This window comes from Rousettus aegyptiacus, unplaced genomic scaffold, assembly GCF_014176215.1.
Source record: "Rousettus aegyptiacus isolate mRouAeg1 unplaced genomic scaffold, mRouAeg1.p scaffold_m13_p_8, whole genome shotgun sequence".
Taxonomy (NCBI): Eukaryota; Metazoa; Chordata; class Mammalia; order Chiroptera; family Pteropodidae; genus Rousettus; species Rousettus aegyptiacus.
The window spans coordinates 112,261,802-112,279,100 of NW_023416311.1; the positions used below are offsets into that span (position 1 = coordinate 112,261,802).

General features: G+C 70.9%; 1 protein-coding gene across 8 annotated transcripts in view; it reads left to right on the plus strand.

The window, feature by feature from the left end:
- SLC12A7 (solute carrier family 12 member 7) overlaps nt 1-17,299 on the plus strand; it is a 58,390-nt gene that overhangs the window by 25,839 nt on the left and 15,252 nt on the right. For 5 of the 8 annotated variants that reach the window (XM_036225729.1, XM_036225730.1, XM_036225734.1 and 2 more), the window contains exons 2-9: nt 10,513-10,607; nt 10,991-11,113; nt 11,455-11,601; nt 13,373-13,427; nt 14,741-14,871; nt 15,560-15,801; nt 16,227-16,438; nt 16,871-17,038. In XM_036225729.1, the coding sequence (XP_036081622.1) occupies nt 10,513-10,607; nt 10,991-11,113; nt 11,455-11,601; nt 13,373-13,427; nt 14,741-14,871; nt 15,560-15,801; nt 16,227-16,438; nt 16,871-17,038 (1,173 nt within the window). Of the gene's footprint in view, nt 1-2,540; nt 2,562-2,964; nt 3,088-10,512; nt 10,608-10,990; nt 11,114-11,454; nt 11,602-13,372; nt 13,428-14,740; nt 14,872-15,559; nt 15,802-16,226; nt 16,439-16,870; nt 17,039-17,299 lie in introns of those variants that run through there. The other 3 variants (XM_036225732.1, XM_016124678.2, XM_036225731.1) reach the window with 3 other exon arrangements.

Here is a 17,299-nt window from a genome sequence, read left to right on the forward strand (position 1 = left end):
GTCCAAGGCCTGTTCTGCTTTTTGAGTCCCTTCCTGTGTGATGTCACACCCTGCTGATCAGGTGCTGTTGGTCACCCAGGGGTCCTTTCTGTGACGGGGACCTGAGCCCCCTGACGTGCTGACCTGGGAGCCGTGGGGAGTATCTCCTTTGTCCTGTCAGGGAATGTGGCTGCGGCCATTGGCAGCGGGCAGCGGGTGGCCAGCAGGACTCTGTGAGGCCACCACCTGGGCTGGTCCAGGGGTCACGGGGCCTCCTGCTGGGCAAGGACACGGCCACATCCGCCGCCGCGTTTCAGGGAGGAAGGGGCGCGTCCCACTGGCACAGGAAGGGCGTGGGGTGGCCCCATCAGCCCCCCCCCCCGCCTGTCCCTCCCTTGGGACTCGCTCCAGGCGGTGCGGCTCACGCCGTCCTTCGGGGGCTTTCGTCTCAGGCATTGAGCGTGTTTTGTACCAAGTCTGTCTCTAACGGCACGGGAACAGAAGGTCGTGGGCCGCACCGGGTGGAGCGTGGCTGCCGAGCGCTGGGACCCTGTTCTCCGGGCACTCGTCGGGGCCCCCCGCTGTCCTCAGCGACAGGCCCTCCTGTTAGAAATGAGCGAGGACGTGTGTAGGTCCTGTGCCAACCTCACGTGTGCACGTGCGTGGGCCCGAGTCATGCTCGTATGTGTCTGCTGCGTGTGTATGTATGTGCCTGTTTGTGCGTGTGCGTGTGCAAGGGCCTGTGAGTTGTGCCGGCAGTTGTCTGCGTGCGTGTGTGGTTGCGTGTGTGCACGTGCATGGAGGTGTGTGCATGGCGTGGGCACGTGTGCACATGTGTCTGCATGCGCATGCTCCTGCACACGTGGGCGTGTGTGCGCATGTGTGAGCATGTGGCGGTGGCTAGACTCGGGCACCAGCACTGGGCTGCGTGGTGTGGGACATCTGTCCCTTCCTCCGGCCCTGTGGTGGACGGCGTCCGGTCATGGCGGCCGGGGTGCCACCCGCGCCTTGGGCCGTGCAGACCGTGGAGACGTGCGTACCCCGGTCTGACGTGTGCTCCCAGCTCGCTGCCCTGTGTTCAGTGTGGGAGCTCACTGCCTCTTAGGTCCAGTTCTGTGGTCTTTGCTTCTGGAAAGTTGCTCGACCTGTTTGCCATGCTGGGGCAGGTGTCCTAGCCGTGGACACTCGGGGTGGGCTGCCGCTGTTTGGGAGGGTGGCCACCGTGGGGCTGGACGCGAGGGACACCTCTGCGGGGGTCTCCTCTTGGCTGCCCCAAGGGGCTGAGCAGCTCTGGGGCTCCTGGGTGGCTGGGTGGCCGCCCCCGTGTGTTCTATGAAGGTCGTGGGTGTCCACCCTGCCTGGACTCATGAAGCTGGAATTGCTCTGTCCAGGCGAACCCACCGCCTGCCTGTCACTGCTCATGAGGTGGGCAGTGGTCGTGAGCAGGGAGCAGTCGACCCCACAGACGGGTCCTCTGCTCATGCAGCCCCCTCCCGTGGGCCCTTGTGGCTGTCCCTGTGCCTCGTGCCGGGCCTGACCAACCTGCTGTAGTCAGACTGTGGGACCGTGACAAGGACGAGCAGCCAGTTCCCCGAAACGCAGCCCCTTCGAACAGCCCGTGTGCGCAGCACCCAGGTTGAGTGAAATGCTGCGCGGCCTGGGCAGAGGCGCCCGGGTCCCAGTTGGGGTATGAAGCTGGGGGTGTCGCGATGGTCCCCGGGGGGTTCCTGAGGGGGGCTTCCAGCCCATGAAGCTGCAGCGCCCGGTGCAGGGCAGGCGGCTGGAGGGGGAGCCCTGGCGTGTGGGTCCTGGGCCCCGGCCAGCGGGGCTGTGTGCTCATCGCTGTTGGGCGGGGGTCCCAGGCCGGCGGGCCGGGAGTGGGGGTGCTGCCACCCCTGTGCCCCCGCAGCGCCTCGATGGGGCCTGGGCGTTGTCCGCGACCCCTGTGCTGTTTCTCGCCCCGGGACCCGGGAGGGGACCAGAAGCCATCAGGGCGTCTCCTTCGGCGAGTGACCCCAGACTTCCTTCCTTAGAGGTGTGTGGGGGTCTCACTCTGTGCTGCTGGGGTTCGGATAGCATTCTAGGGCCGTGGGAAAGGGGGTCCTGAGGGGCGAGGTGCCCCGTGGGCTGAAGCTCGGCGTTGTGTCCCTCAGCTCGGGCCCCCGGACCGTGCGGGCGGCTGTCCGTCCAGGTCGGACCGCGGGTGAGTGACGGACTGCTCCCACTTCCCTGACCTCTAGAGGCCTCGGCCGGCGGGAGGGGGGGGCGCTGTGGCCGTGGGAGCCGATTCGCTGGGCTCCTCCAGACCTGGGCTCCTGCGTCCGGGGACGGGTGACCTTGGAGCAGGACGCCGAGCAGGGCCGGTGTCCTCAGGGGCCACGCGGCTGGGCACAGCACCGGGCACGGGGGTCAGGCTCGGGGTGACCCCGGCAGACCGGCGCGCTGCACCCACCGGGCTCCGGCCGCCCGGGGTCCCGTCGCCGCCCGCGGCATGAGTTTGACGAGCGTTGCCGGTCGCACCCGTGAGGCGCAGGGGACAGCGTGAGTCGGCGTCGGGTTCCGGCCGCCGTTCACGTGGCCAGGTACCTTCCTTCCCGGCGTGTTTGGGGGGGGCGTCCCATGGTCACTTTCTGGTGACAGCCGCTCTGGGGAGGTGGCAGGTGTCTGCAGGCTGCTCTGGGCGAGAGGCCAGCGGGGGCCTCGAGGGAGGAGGCCCTCCACCGTGGGCATGCGGGCCCTCGCGAGGGGCCCCGTGGGGCGAGGCGCAGGGTCGGTGGCGCACGCCGGAACAGATGGGTGGGGCCCCCGGGCAGTGGAGGCCGGGCGGGGGGCCGCCCCGGCTCCGGCTGGTGGCTGGCTGTCGGCACCTGCCGGGGCCTGGCCCGCGGGGCCTGGGCTGCCTTCTGGGGGTCGCTGGGGCAGTGCAGCCAGCAGAGGGAGCCGAGCCCAAAGGGTTAACACCTCTCCTCCCTGGAGAAGAGGGGACTTCCTTCCAGGGCGCAGACCTGCCCCAGGCAGATAAGCCCTGAGCTGCGGGGCGAGAATGAGGCCGGGTTCCTGGCTCCATGGCTGCCCTGTGGGTCCTTGAACCTCTGGCCACGAGCCCCGGTGAGCGCGTCTGTCTCAGTGGTCCCAGTGGCTAGCGGGTGGCCGCGGGGCCGGGCGGTGGCCGCGGGGCCATGCGCTGCTGTTGGCGCCGGGGTCTGGCCTGGGGCCTGGGGCACGTGGGCCCCGCCCGGCCTCGGCCTCCGCAGGCCCCGAGCTCGGCCTCCCTCCTCCTCTCCTTGGACTTTCTTCTGGGGACAGCGTCGGGGGAGGGGTGGCAGTGCGTTTTTCTTTCCGTGGGGGCGGGTGGGGGCCGGGATCCGGGGGCAGCTCTGTTTCCTGTGTCTGGGTTCTGAGCACAGAGTCCTCTCCCCAGGGCTGCGTGACTCACTGGCCGGGGTCCCCCGGCTGCCGGGCCAGTGTTGGCGGTCAGAGCGGCTTGCGATTCATGGGGTGCAGCGGCCCCGGCCCCGGGCCTGCGGGGGGCCGTGCTGGCCGTGGCTGTGGCCGTGGCCCTCGGACTGGGGCACCCCTGTGTGTCTGTGTCTGCGTCGCCCTCTGCTCACCCGCCCGGTCGAGCCCCTTGGCGACTCCGGGGCCACCCCGAGTTTTCCTCACGGTCCTTCTCCAGGGCCCCGCCTGCCCAGAGGTGGCCGTGACCTCTCGTCCTGAGCTCTGTCTGGTCTCGGCGCCACCGCTGCGAGGCTGGTCACCGGGGAGGGATTGGGTTGAGCCGCGCTCGGGAGGGAAGTGCCAGGTCGTGCTCGGGCCGCCTCCCCCCTCCACCCAGGGGCCTGACCGCAGCCAGGCGGGAGCCAGTGCTGGTAACAGGAGCCGCCGGGCCAGCGGGGTCCCTGCCGCGCCCACGCCCTCTGGCCCGCGCGCCTGAGCTGGAGGGGTGACCAGAGCCACAGCAGCCACGTGACTGCAGGTGTCAGAGGTGGGGTTCCCTGGGGGGCTGCCGTTTCCCACGAGGGGGCACGCCCTCTAGACAGACAGTTTGGGAAATGCACCCTTCTCCTGAGAGCGGGCTCAGAGCTGTGGGCCCCGGCGAAGCCGCGTGCTTGAGCGTGGGCGCGGACGCGGTGCCCGTGCAGGCATGCCTGCAGGAGCGCACGGTGCGCGTCACGCACGTGTGTTCTGTGTGTGCAGCGCGTGTGTGGTGTGTACACGTGTCCGAGCCGTTTGCACACGTGTGTGCCGTCTGCACGTCCGTGTGTTGTGTTGTGTTGTGTGCATGCCGTGCACACACGTGCTGTCTGCGCACACTCGCGTCTGCCGCGTCTCCGTATGCTCCTGGGTGCGTCCGGCTGCGCGTCGGGCCTCCGGGCCGCCCATGCGCACTCGGTAGGCGGGGGCCCGGTGGCGCCTTGCTCTCTAGCCTGTGAGTCTGTGTCAGACTCACCGCGCCAGGGGTGGGGACCCTGTCTGGTCAGTGGGGACCGAGGGCCCTGGGGAGAGCGGTAGTTGAGGTGGGGGCAGGGCATTGGGCCCAGTCGAAGGTGGTGCATGTGACCCCTTCTTGCGGCTCCCCAGACCACGTTTCCCACGAGCACCCCCAGCAGTGGGGGCGCGGGAGACGATGGGGTAGCCCCGTGGGACGTGCCCGGTCAGTGCGGAGTGAGAGGGACATGTCTCGCCCTGTCGGGCCCAGCCCCTCTGCCCCACGAGGCCACTCAGGCCTGGTGTCATGGGGTGCCGGGTCAGGGTGCTGGGAAGCGAGGCTCTGTCCCGTGGGGAAGCCCGTGGGTGGGACGCGGGCCCGTCGGCCTTTCCAAGCGGGTCGTCTCGCCGATGCCAGGCGCGGGCGTCACGCCCTGGGCCCCCTGTCAGAGCCCCGCTGCGGAGGCCTGGGCTGGCTTGACTGTGGCAGGAAGGGGGGCTTGGCGTGAGTACGGGGGGGGGGGGGGGACGGCTAAGCTTGCCCCATGGGGGGTCCCACAGAGCCTGGACCGTGGGAAGCGGCAGGGCCCCCGGGAGAGGCGCGAGGCGCAGCGTGGCCCCCCGTCTGGCACGCGCATTCCTGGGGACCCTTCTCCCCCCGAGGCCCAGGCGGCAGAGGCCCGCCCGCCAGCCCTTCTGGAAGGCGGCGCCGGGGTCCGCCCCGCGTTCCCTCTGCCCCCAAGGCGGGAGGCGTGCGCCTTTGGCCGGCTCGCGCCCTTAGCGGCTGGGGGCTCGCAGCCCCAGCTTGTGGGTTTCTGGCCCGAGCAGGCCGCACGGGCGCCCCTGGGGCCTGGACTTGCCTGCTGCGCTCCAGACGCCAGCACCGGCGCTGGCCGCAGAGCGTGGAGGGCAGAGGGCCGGGGGTCGCTGGTTAACCCTTAGGGCCCTGGATCGGCCTCGCGCCAGCACTTAGCACTTCGGGGGGGGGGGGCCCGGCCGCTGGGCAGGGGGCTGCGGGGTCTGGCCGATGGGACGCACGCGAGGTCACCAGTCTCCGGAGGGGCCTCCGCCGCAGGTGTCTGTGGTTCCAGGGGAAGACCGTGTCCCCCACCGCGAAACCCGCGTCCGAGCTGGAGGAGAGACGGGGAACGTGTGGGCTCAGGCGTGGGGACGGGGGTGGCGGCGGCTGCGACCGGACGGGGGACACGGTGCATTTGGGACGCCGCCGGCCAGACACAGTAGCCGACCGCGGTCCGGGCTCCCGGGCCACAGCGGGAAGGTGGCTCCGATGGCCTCGGCTGAGTCCCTGCACCCCGCCTGCTTCTCCGGGCTGAGGGCGTCCCCTCCCCGCTGCCGAGAGCTGGACCGCACGTGCTCGATGGTGACAAGGACACACTGTGTCTCGGACACGGAGCCCGAGCGCCCCGCGGTCTGCGGTGACCGAGTTCGGCGTGGCTGGGGGAGGGGCCGTGCCCTGGCTGCTGCCCGGCGCTCGCTGATGCCAGGGTCCGCGGTGCGCTTCGGGAGCCGGAGATGCGGCCTCAGAACGGACATGGGGACCCCTGGTTGAGGGCGGAAGGGGCCAGAGGCTGCCTGTGGCTGTGGGGAGCCCCCGGCACCTCCCGGGCAGGTGGGGTCCGTTCCCCAGGGCGTCCACGGCGCCGTGCACTGGAGTCGTGCTGGGCCGCGGCCGGACGGGTCACGCTTGTGCTCGGGCGTGGCCCGCGCCCGAGGCCGGTGTGGGGCTTCGCAGAGCGTCTGTCGTGTCTGTGACGAAAGTGACAGGGCAGACGGAAGCCACAGGCCCCTCAGGGAGGAGGCGGCGGCCCCGGTCAGGGCCCCGTGCTCCGTGCCGGCCGCTCGGCCCCTTCCCAGGACAGGACAGCCGTTGGCCTCCCTGGGCTGCGGCGCCTGGGCCCGGGGCCTGGGCCTGGCCTGCTGGCCGGTGGCTGTTGTCCGTCCAGCAGCGTGTGGCTTGGCCCCCGTCCCCCGCCTCCGGGCTCGGCAGTCCTGGCGTCTTGCTCACGAGGCGCTGGAGGGGCCGTGAGCACAGGTGCTGTGGGGCCGCGTCCGCAGCTGTGTGCGGTCGCCGAGGCCCGGGCGCGGCTCGTGTAGGGTCACCCCAAGGGCAGGCCGCAGAGCCTGGCGCCAGTACGGGGGGCTCTTTGGGGTGTGGGCTCCCAGCAGGCCACCCTTGCCTGCTGTGGGCAGGCTGCGGCTGGGGATGGGGGTCCTTGGGGGGTCTGGGGGACCGGGCTGTGGCTGGGGACAGGGGTCCTTGGGGGTCTGGGGGGCTGGGCTGCGGCTGGGGACGGGGGTCTTTGGGGTCTGGGGGACCAGGCTGCGGCTGGGGACGGGGGTCCTTGGGGTCTGGGGGGCCGGGCTGCGGCTGGGGACGGGGGTCCTTGGGGTCTGGGGGACCAGGCTGCGGCTGGGGACGGGGGTCCTTGGGGGGCTGGGGGACGGGGGTCCTGGGGCTGGAGGCTCGGGACCCCCAGCTGGCCCTGCTGTTGCTTTGCATGTTGTCTCTAGGGGCTGGGAGGGTGCACTGCAGAGTCCGTTACAGAGGAAGCTTGCCGGCCGTGGTCTGGAGCTTTCCCCACCTGGCCGACTTCCCTGGTATCCTCGCGCCTGTGGGGTCTGGGTCAGGCGTCCCGCAGAGTGCGCAGAACTTGGCCCTGGCCGGTCCCTGGAGCTGTTTTCAGGAGGGAGACTGAGGCAGGGGTGCCACCAGATGCCTGTCACACCTGGGATGGGGACCCCACACCCCCGTGATCTCAGAGGCCCCTGTACGGTCCCCTCCCCTTCACGATCAGTCCGTGGTTTCAGGGGGTCTCGGGATCCTCCAACTCGCGTGAGGACATCTCTGTGTCTCTGTGTCCACGTGTGCGTCTGCCTGTCTGTCTGCCTGTCTTCCTGTCTGTGTGTCTGTTTTCAGGCCTCGCGGCCCCACCAGCTGGGAGTTACTGCTTTACTCGGCGGCCGGGTTTGTGGGCGTGGGGTCGTGCCCCTGCTCCCCACGTCGCCACCGCCGAGTTGGGGCTCGCCGCCACTGCCCGCGCACCTGTCCCCTCCCCGACATCCTCGCCCCCACGCCCCACGCGTGGCCCCCGAAACGCAGTGGGCGTTGGCCAGAGGAGCAGCCCTGCCCCCCGGAGCCGGGCGGGGTGGGGGGGGCGCGGAGCGGGGGGGCGTCCGAAGCTGGCTCTGCCCTCCGTGTCCTCGCGTGTGCGTGAGGACCAGGCGGGGACGCCCGGGACCTGCGGCCTCTGCCCTCGCTGGCCGCCTCTGCCCAGCGCTAGGAGACACGCGACCCGGGTCGGCCGTGGTCGTGCGCTCAGGCAGCTCCTCGGGGAGACCCTGGCCCGGTTCCGTCCCCCCTTGCCTGCCTTCTGGTTGTCAGCCGGCTCCCGGGAGCCTCCTGCGGCCCCTCTGACCCTGTGCCGCCGGCCTTTCTGGGCCAAGCCGGGGGCCCCGGTTGGGGTTCAGCTCACGCTCCCTCGGGTCATGCTCGGAGTCGGTCCCTGACCCTGACCCCGGCCTCAGCCCCTGGCCAGGCGGGCGAGTCACACGTCCCGGCCCCGTCGCTCTGAGTGGGGGCCTCGCGGGGGGCGCCCTGGGCCCGGCCCGTGCTGTTCGCACCAGCGGTCACCCTGTCCGGCGTCTGCTGGCTGTTCTTCCAGAGTGGCCGCGGGCGACGGGTCCAGCATGCCATGTGGCCGCTCCTGCTCGCTGAGCGGCTGGCATTGTGCGGTGAGGACGGGGCCGGGGCCGGGCAGCCGCTGCTGGGGGCGGAGCTGGGGGCAGGCCCACCTGCTGCAGCTCCAGCGACCTGGGTCTCCCCTTCCCTGTGGGCGGCAGCCGTGGGCCGGGGAGGGGTCCGTGTGGGTTCTGAGGGGCTGGTCCACGGGGGGTGGCATGCTCCACCTGCCCCTAGGGTGGCCCCAGACTCTGGGCTGGCTCCCTGCGCCTGTCCAACGTCCGGTCCCCTGGTGGAGGCTTGTGGCCTGGAGCCCTCCGGGCCAGGCCAGTGGACACCCCTCCCTGAGCATCCGGTGTGGTGGTGACTTCCTGTCTCCTCATGGGGTCAGAAAGTCACCCCCCACCCCGACGGGACCTATGCAGCAGGCGACCCCTCCACGCCTATGCCGAGCACCGGGCCGAGGCCCTGGGAAACGCCGGTGGCAGCCTTGACCCGGCTCGGGCCCCTCTGCGGGCTCCGGCGTCACTCGGGACGCCCGCGGCCGGGTGCCGGGCCCTCCCCTGCTGTGGCTGTCCTCCAACGCCTGGCACGTGGCCCCCACGAGGCCTGTTGGTGGCAGTGACTCATTGGTGATGGTGACTCTGTGGCGGTGACTCGTGGCAGTGACTCGGCGGTGCAGTGTCGGGGGCCTGGGCGGGGTGCAGGGGCCACAGTTAGAGCACAGCCACTGTGGGCTCCCTCTCCGTCTCGAGCTCCGAGCTCATGTCCAGCATGTTCTGGGCCTGGGAGCCAGGCCGCAGGGCCACGGGGCTGAGCCCCGAGCTCCTCCCTGGGGGCCTGGGGGCCTGGGGGCCTGGGTCCGGCCCTCCCCCCAGAGCCGCTGTGGCACGGGGTCCGAGGCAGCCACCAGGGCTCCGGCTCCAGCTTCTTGTGTCTGCAGGCACCACACCTGGGTGCGGTCACGGCAGAGCCAGCCCGTGTGCGTGAGCCTCACGTGCTGATGCTGGGGGGCAGGCCGGCACGCGGAGGGGCTGCTTCTCAGGTGTTCGCCCCCATCTGGCGACGCGTCACAGGGTGCGTGGGACCTGAAAGGGCCAGGTCGGAACTCGGAGCTTCTGGGCAGAGGCTGGGAGGCCCCCAAGTGGAGAGCTCTGAGCGCCCGGGGAACACAGAGCCGCCACCTCCCGTGACCCCACGGACCCGCCAGGCCCGTCCCGAGGCTGCAGTCCCCGGAGCGCGAGGCTTGGTCACTGCCCCTCAGCGCGCACGGTGGGGCCCCATTGTTGGCCGCGGCGGCCCGTGCGCGTGAGGTGCAGGGCTCACCCCGTAGCCCTGGCCGTCGAGCAGGGCCCTGCCGAGAAGGCTGCGCGCGCGTTTGGAAAGCGTCCTGTCCGTCGTGGACGAAGGCGCGGATGTGGCGTCTCAGGAGCCGTGCCCTGCCCCCGACCCCACCGTACCTGGCACGGGGCATCGGCCTGCAGCACCTGGGGGCGGGTGGAGCAGGGCCGGGGGTGGGGTGTCCTGCCAGACCCGCCCCCGCAAGGTTGCCGGGCCGTGTGTGCGTGGGTTCCCCTCAGGGCGCCTGTCACGTCCCCGGGGGCTCAGGGGAGTGGCGGCGGCCCTCTGTCCCCTGCTGTCCCCTGCGGCCGGCGCGGGCCCGGGAGCCCTGCCGTGCCCAGGCTCCTGGCGGGGGTTCCGTCCGTTGCGGGCGTGAGGGGGGGCAGGTGGCACATGAGCCGGGGCCGTGATTCGGCCTGCGCCTCCCGCGTGGGCGAGTGGCCCCTGTGCCCTGGCCCCTTTCTCTCTTCTTCCCGAAGCGACAGGCCGTGTCTCTCACCGCCGAGCAGTGATTCCGGCTCCGGGTGAGGGGGCCAGCCTGTGTGGAGGGTGGGGGGCCCTCGGCGCCTGCCCCTCCGCGGGCTCCCGGGCCGAGGTGCATGTGTGGACTGTGCCCAGGGTCAGGCTCGTCTGGGAGATGGGGAGCCGTCCAACTGCGGGTCCGAGAGCCCGTCCGAGCCCCGGGGGCACCCAGCGCCGGTCCCGCCTGTCTGGGGCAGCATTTGACTTGGCGGGTGGGACGTGCAGCCCGTGTAGGGGTCCTGCTGCCGGCCGGGGGTGCCGCAGGGCCCCACCCATGCCCCACCTGGCCCAGCCGCCCCAGCTCTCCAGGATAGTGTGACCCAGACACGGGTCTGGGACCTGGGCAGGTGGCTCGGGGCCCTCGCCGAGGCCTGCACCCCGTTCCCGCCTCCGCTTGTCCCCTGACGAGAGCTGCCACCCTGCCCTGCTCCTTGGGGCCATTTACAGCAGACCCCGCTCCTCCAGGGCCACTGTCCATCCCCCTGGCTCCCAGCTGCTTCGAGCCCCTTCAGCCGCTGACACTGACCAGACTTCTCCCGCAGGAGATGGACGCTGGACGGGCAGCAGCGGGGCCGTTAACGGAGGCGAGGCAGAGAGAGAGAGCCTCTTCGAGGGGAAGAACATGGCGCTGTTCGAGGTGACCCGGGCTCCGTCCTGCAGGCAGTGGGCGCCAGGTGGCTCAGCTGGGGCACATGCGGGGGCCGCGGCCCCCGGACCCCCGTCTGAGGCTGGGCTGAGGGGCCGGCCACCCACTGGACGCCGTGTGGGGTGGGAGCGGGTGGCCCTGTCTGGGCTGTGGCCAGTGCCTCCCTGTGAGGGGCTGGGAGCTGGGCACCCTTGCTGGGTCAGTGGCCCTGGTCAGCATGGCCCAAGCCCAGTTTCCAGCCCCAGGGCCCTGACCGCAGCTCTGCGGGCCCCAGGCAGCCCCGGAATGGGCTCCGGGAGCTCTGCGAGGCCCAGGCGGTTCAGGGCGTCTCAGTTCGGGGTGGGGTGGCTGATTCCGCCTTTGGTCCCAAACAGGAGGAAATGGACAGCAACCCCATGGTGTCCTCACTCCTCAACAAGCTGGCCAACTACACCAACCTGAGCCAGGGCGTGGTGGAGCATGAGCAGGCCGAGGACAGCCAGAGGCGCGAGGCCAGGGTACCCGCCCCCCGGGAACCCCTCCCCGGGCCCTCTCTGCTGGGACCCCCAGACCCTCCCCAGGGACCGCGGGACCCCCAGGTCCTGCCCCCTCGGGCCTCCCGTCCCCGTCCCTCCCGGAGGCTGCCCTGGCCTGGGGAGGGGTTTGGCTCCGGACCCTCCCGGAGCCCCGTCCCCTCTTGCCGGTGGTCTCCTGCAGCTGTTCCTCCGGGTTCGGGCCGCTGAAGCTTCCCGCCCTCGCCGGTCCCTTTCCTCGTCCTCCTGTGCCCACGACCCCTTCCCAGGGCCTGCGGGGCAGGCCGCTCCCGGGCAGGCCCCCTGAAACGGCGCTGTCCCCGCAGAGCCCGGGCATGGGCACCCTCATCGGCGTCTACCTGCCCTGCCTGCAGAACATCCTCGGCGTGATCCTCTTCCTGCGGCTGACCTGGATCGTGGGGGCGGCCGGCGTCCTGGAGTCCCTCCTCATCGTCTCCATGTGCTGCATCTGCGTGAGTGGCCTCGGCCGGTCCCCGGGCTGCGCGCCTTCGCTTTTGGGCTGGCGGCTGGACGTCGGGCCTGCTGCGTGGACGGCTGCGGGCTCTCCGGGGTCTGAGGCCACCCGTGCGTTCTGCCCCCGGGCGGCCGGTGGCTGCGGTCGGTCGGGCTGTCGCTTGGCCCTGGGAGTCCTGGCTGCGTGTGCAGAGGAGCAGGGCACCCGGGTGGCTGAGACCGGCGTGGGGCGACTGCCGCCACTCACGCGGCCCCGCACGCAGACCCGCCCCCCCCAGCGGGACCGTCGGGGCAGCTCAGGGACCCCGTTACCCGAGGGGCACGCACCAGAGACACGCAGCCTGCGGCCCCGTCGGTCGGCGACACAGGGTCCCTTCTGGCCACCGTTCGCTGCGTCTGGTTTAGTCTCCAGAGGCTGCCCAGTGTCCCCTCCCGGCCACGCCGGTTCTTGCCGTCCTTATTCTCCTCGTGAGGAGGGCGGCTAAACTCTTCCGTCACTGCGTGTCGCCTGGAGGCGTCCGTCTGAAAGATTTCAAACTATGCAGGGGCGCAGAGTCCCTGGGCGCCGGTGGGAGCTCACCCCTGGCCACCCCGGGCTTCGTGGAGCCCTGGCCCTTGGCCCTCAGCCTCTGGGTGCTGTGGTGGGTGCAGTCGCCTCATGGCCTCACCCTGCTCTCCCTGCCATGACGCGTTTCCACCGAAGGGTCGGGAAGTGTCTGGAGCAGCCAGTACACATATACACGTGTGTGTGCACACACGCACATGAACACGCACACCTGCACACACAAACATGCACACGTGTGTGCACACACGCGGATACATGTGCGCACACACAAGCACACATGAATGTGCACATGCACACAGACATGCATGCACACGTGCGCATGAACACACACATACACACGTGTGCACACATGCACAGAGCGCACACACGAACATGCACGTGCACACCTGCATGCACAAACATGCACGTGTGTGTGCACACACGCGGATACATGCGCACACACGAGCACACATGAATGTGCACATGCACAAGACATGCATGCACACGTGCACATGAACACACACACATGCACGTGTGTGCACACATGCATAGTGTACACACGAATATGCACATATGCACACATGTGTGCACACACGGATATGCGCATGCACACACATGGGCACACATACACACATGCATGCGCACACGAATGTGCATGCATGTGCATAAGACATGTGTGTGCAATGCACACGAGCGTGCACACATGTGCACACGGATGTGTACACACAAATGCGTGGACACGCATATGTATGCATGCATACATGCACAGGATAGAAGACGGTCTGGGCGGGCCTCATTGGGTTTGCTGTCTGTACACTGGGGACCTGGCTTTCGGGGCCGTTCCCCCTGGTCCTTAGGTTGTAAGGAAATTGCTCCCCAGCCCACGGGTGTGGCTGCTTCCTGAGCGGGTGGTCAGAGCTGTGGCAGGGCCCCCTGGACAGCTCCGCAGTCCACCATGGGGTGGGCACCCAGGCGGGGTCCCCCTCATGCCCCACAGGGTGGGCACCCAGGCCAGGGCCCCCTCACACCCCGCAAAGTAGACACTAGGCAGCCTGTGCGGTGGGGTCGAGTGGGGTCTTTTCCGGGGCGCCGGTGGGAGCTCAGCTTTGGGGATCAGTGGGAGAGGACGTGGGGCGGGGGCTGCAGCCCCGAGTGTCCCTTTGCCCCGTCCCTCGCTGTGTGTGGCCCTCGCAGGCCCCTCTCCAGGGTCCCCTGTGTTCTTGCAGACGATGCTGACGGCCATCTCCATGAGCGCGATTGCCACCAACGGCGTGGTCCCAGGTGAGCGACTGCCGCGGGGTTCCCGCGGGGCAGGGAGGTGCGGCCCTGTCCCAAAGGGCGCGGTGTGGGCGGGGCGCGCCCTTCCCTGCCTGGAGGGTGCGGCTTGTCAGTGGTGTCCGAACCCAGAAGCTTCTGTGTCGAGAGGGGTCAGGTGGGCAGCGGGGCCGTCCTCAGCCCAGCCAGGCCCCGCGGAAGGTGTGTCGGCAGTGAGCCCGCCTCTGGGCAGCGACGTCACGTGGGCTCACGGGCCGGCGTCCCCCGCGGGCACCGCAGGGCTTCCCTGAGCGGGGCAGGCCGTCGGGGGCCGTCCCCCAGCACCGGCCCCAGCGCCCAGAGGCCGCCTGTGAGTGGGGCGGGGGCTCACGTCTGCCCCGCGGTCCTTCCGCAGCCTTGACGTGTCTGACGGCGGGCACGCCGTGACCGAGGCGCTCCTCTGGTCCTGGAGCTCAGTGTTGCACGAGCCGCGTGCCTGTAGCCGGCTGGGCGGCGTGTGCAGCTGCGCTCTCACCTCTGGGGCCGCTGGCCAGGGGCAGGAGCGGCTCCCCGGGGCCGGGGCTCGCTCTGCCGTTTGAGCCCCGAGGCCCTGGCCGGCTGCTCCCTCCCCGCGGTTGGGGGCGGGAGGGCGCGGCCGCGGCCCGGGCTGTGCCAGCTCTCGTGAGCGAAGGCGCCTCCACTCGCTTGCTGCCTGGACGCGAGACGCCGACAGTCACACCGCGCCTGCCGCGGTCAGCCCGTGTGCGGTGCGTGAGGCCGGCTCGTTCTGCACCCACGTCCTCGACACGCTGCCCCTCCCCCCGGCCTTCCGGGCAGCCACTGGGCAGCGGCCGCTGCGAGCCACCGCCCAGCCTGGGGGCGGGCCTGGACTCAGCACCCGGAGGGGTGCGCTCACTTGGGGGGGCTCCGGTGGCAGAGTGGCTCCTAGGTTTGCTTTTCAGAACAGGGGCACGCCCAGGACAGCGCCCCGGCATTCCAGGGCCCCGCCACGGCTCCCGCTCAGTGTCCGAGCACGGACCCCTGACCGACCGAGTGGCCAGGGACAGGCCCTCGGGGCCTGGGTGTCGGTGCACTCCGGGGCCAGCGGAGGTGACGCCAGTCCCAGGCCTCGGGGACAGAGTCAGGCGGCTGGAGGCGCCGGTCTGACACCTGCGGAGGCGCGGACGGGTGGGCGCGGCTCTCGGGCCCTGTGCCCTGGCCGTGGCCACCCTTCACCGTGACCCTCTTCGGCCGCGGGCTCGGGGCCCGTCTGGCTTGTGACGTCTGGGTCCGCGGTGCCCGGCCGTCCCTGACCCGCCGTTCCCTGTCGGGCTCTGCAGCTGGCGGCTCCTACTACATGATTTCGCGGTCACTGGGGCCGGAGTTCGGGGGCGCCGTGGGCCTCTGCTTCTACCTGGGCACAACCTTCGCGGGGGCCATGTACATTTTGGGGACCATTGAGATTTTCCTGGTAAGTGCCTCCCTCTGGGCCGGTTCTCCCTGCCCGGTGCCGACCCCCAGGGCGGTGCCTGCCGCCAGCCCCCTCTCCGCTGTCCTCGCCACCCAGGGGCACCCAGGCCCCCCGCAGACGGCCCCCCAACCACGAGGTGCTGGCTCTCAGCTCCTCATGTGATTTGAGGTGGACACGCCCAGCTGGCCAGGCCCCTCAGAGGCCACGTCCTCCAGGACCCGTGGGGCCTGCACGTCCCTCCCTCCCACTCCGTGTCCCTCTGCTCCCGAGCCCAGGGCCTGGCTTCCAGAAGCCCCAGAGCCTCCGACATTCCAGGCGGCCGGTGGTGGGCAAGGGGGCGACGTGCTCCTGACCCCCCTCCGTCAGGCCCGGCACCCGGCCCCGCCCGCTTCTCGGAGCTAAGTGGCGGCTCCCGCGGTCCTGTGGTCCACCCCCCTCAGACGCGCTGGGCATCCGTCCAGTGTTCCCAGAGGGCTGTGCTGGACCACACGGGGCTCTTCACGTCCCCACGCGGCCTCTGAGGGGCCCTCAGCTCCGGCTCAGTCGTCCCTGTCCCTCGCCATGCAGAGCCCCTGGTCCCACTCCCGGGGGTCCGTCGCGGGAGCCCTGGCGGTGTGGGGCCCCGGGAGGGAGCGGCCCGGGCCAGGGCCTGCCCCGGAGCGGTCACCGGCCCCTCCCGGCCCCGCAGACCTACATCTCCCCCAGCGCGGCCGTCGTGCGCGCGGGCGCGGCGGGCAGCGAGGCGGCCGCCCTGCTGCACAGCATGCGGGTGTACGGCACGTGCACGCTGGCCCTCATGGCCACCGTGGTCTTCGTGGGCGTCAAGTACGTCAACAAGCTGGCCCTGGTGTTCCTGGCGTGTGTGCTGCTGTCCATCCTCGCCATCTACGCCGGCGTCGTCAAGACGGCCTTCGACCCGCCCGACATCCCGTGAGTCCGCGGCCGGCCTCGCGGGCCGCTTGCCCTCCGTCCCCGCGGGCACCGCGGTCCCGGGCTGGTGGCCGCACGCCCTCTCACGGCCTGAGGGCTGAGCCGCGCCCTGCGCTGCGGCCTGCAGTCGGCCGCCTGCCCCGGTCCTCGCGAGAGCCCCTGCGGGCTCTTCCCTCGGCGCCCTTTCGGACGAGGACGCCGGGTCACAGAGCACGTGGCCAGCGTTCGGGCGTCGGGCCCGCCGTCAGTGGACTGGCCGGGAGGAGCCGGGGTGGCCGGTTCTCCGCGTGGAGGGAGCCGCTCGGCGGAGCGGCCGTCCAGCCTATGCCCACTCGGACGCCGGGCCGGGGCGGCTGCGGGACCGGCCCCTGGCCCCTGCCGCAGCCCGTGGGAGCCACATGGCTCATCACGCGCCCCCGCCCCAGGGTGTGTCTGCTGGGGAACCGCACGCTGTCCAGACGCGGCTTCGACGTCTGCGCCAAGACCCACAGCACGGCCAACGGCACGCGCACCACGGCGCTCTGGGGCCTCTTCTGCAACGGCTCGGAGCCCGGCGCCGCCTGTGATGCCTACTTCGCCCAGAACAACCTCACGGAGACGCAGGGCATCCCGGGCGTGGCCAGCGGCGTTCTCTTGGGTGCGTGCGGGGCCGGGGCCTGAGGGGCGCTGGTCGCGGGTCGCACGGGGAGCCGGAGGTGGAGACGGGGAGCCCCGCTTGAGGGGAGCCACAGGCTGCAGCTGGGCCAGGCTGGGACCTGCTGGGGCGTTTGCTCAGGTGGCAGGTGGCCCAGGTGTCACTGCCATTGTCACTGTGAGCGGAGGTGGGGTCAGGGCCTCCCTCAGCGGGGTCCTGCTCGGAGACCTGCCCCCAGAGCCCTCGGCGCTGGTCAGGGTGCATTTGTCCTGAGGCGCTGTCGCCTTGATGTGAGGGTGGAAAGCTGTCGCTCGGGGGGTAGGCGCAGTGCTCACAGGTTCTCGCCCGGAGTTGGAGCCCGTGGGGCAGTGCCAGGTGCATCCAGTGGCCCCGATGGAAGGTTCCAGAGCCCCGTTGCCTGGCCTTTCCCCGCAGACAACCTGTGGAGCGCGTACGCAGCAAAAGGAGAGTTTGTGGACAAGAAGGGCGTGCCCTCGGTGTCCGTGCCGGAGGAGGGCCGAGCCGGCGGGCTGCCCTACGTCCTCAGCGACATCACGACCTACTTCACCATGCTGGTCGGCATCTACTTCCCGTCCGTGACCGGTGAGGCCCCTGGCCTTCGCCGTGTGGCCTGAGGTCTGCCCCAGCCATCCCGAGCGGGGAGCTCGGCTCACCGCGTGGGTGGAGGCAGCTTTGTGACCACGGCGGGACTTGTGGAGAACGCCCAGCACACTGTTGGGGGGCGCCCAGGGGTGCACACGGGGCTGTCAGAGGCCAGGCGCTGCGACCGTCCTTGTCCTTACGAGAGAGCTGACTTTCCAGATGGCCCCCTCCGCACACACACGTGTGCACACGCACACAGAC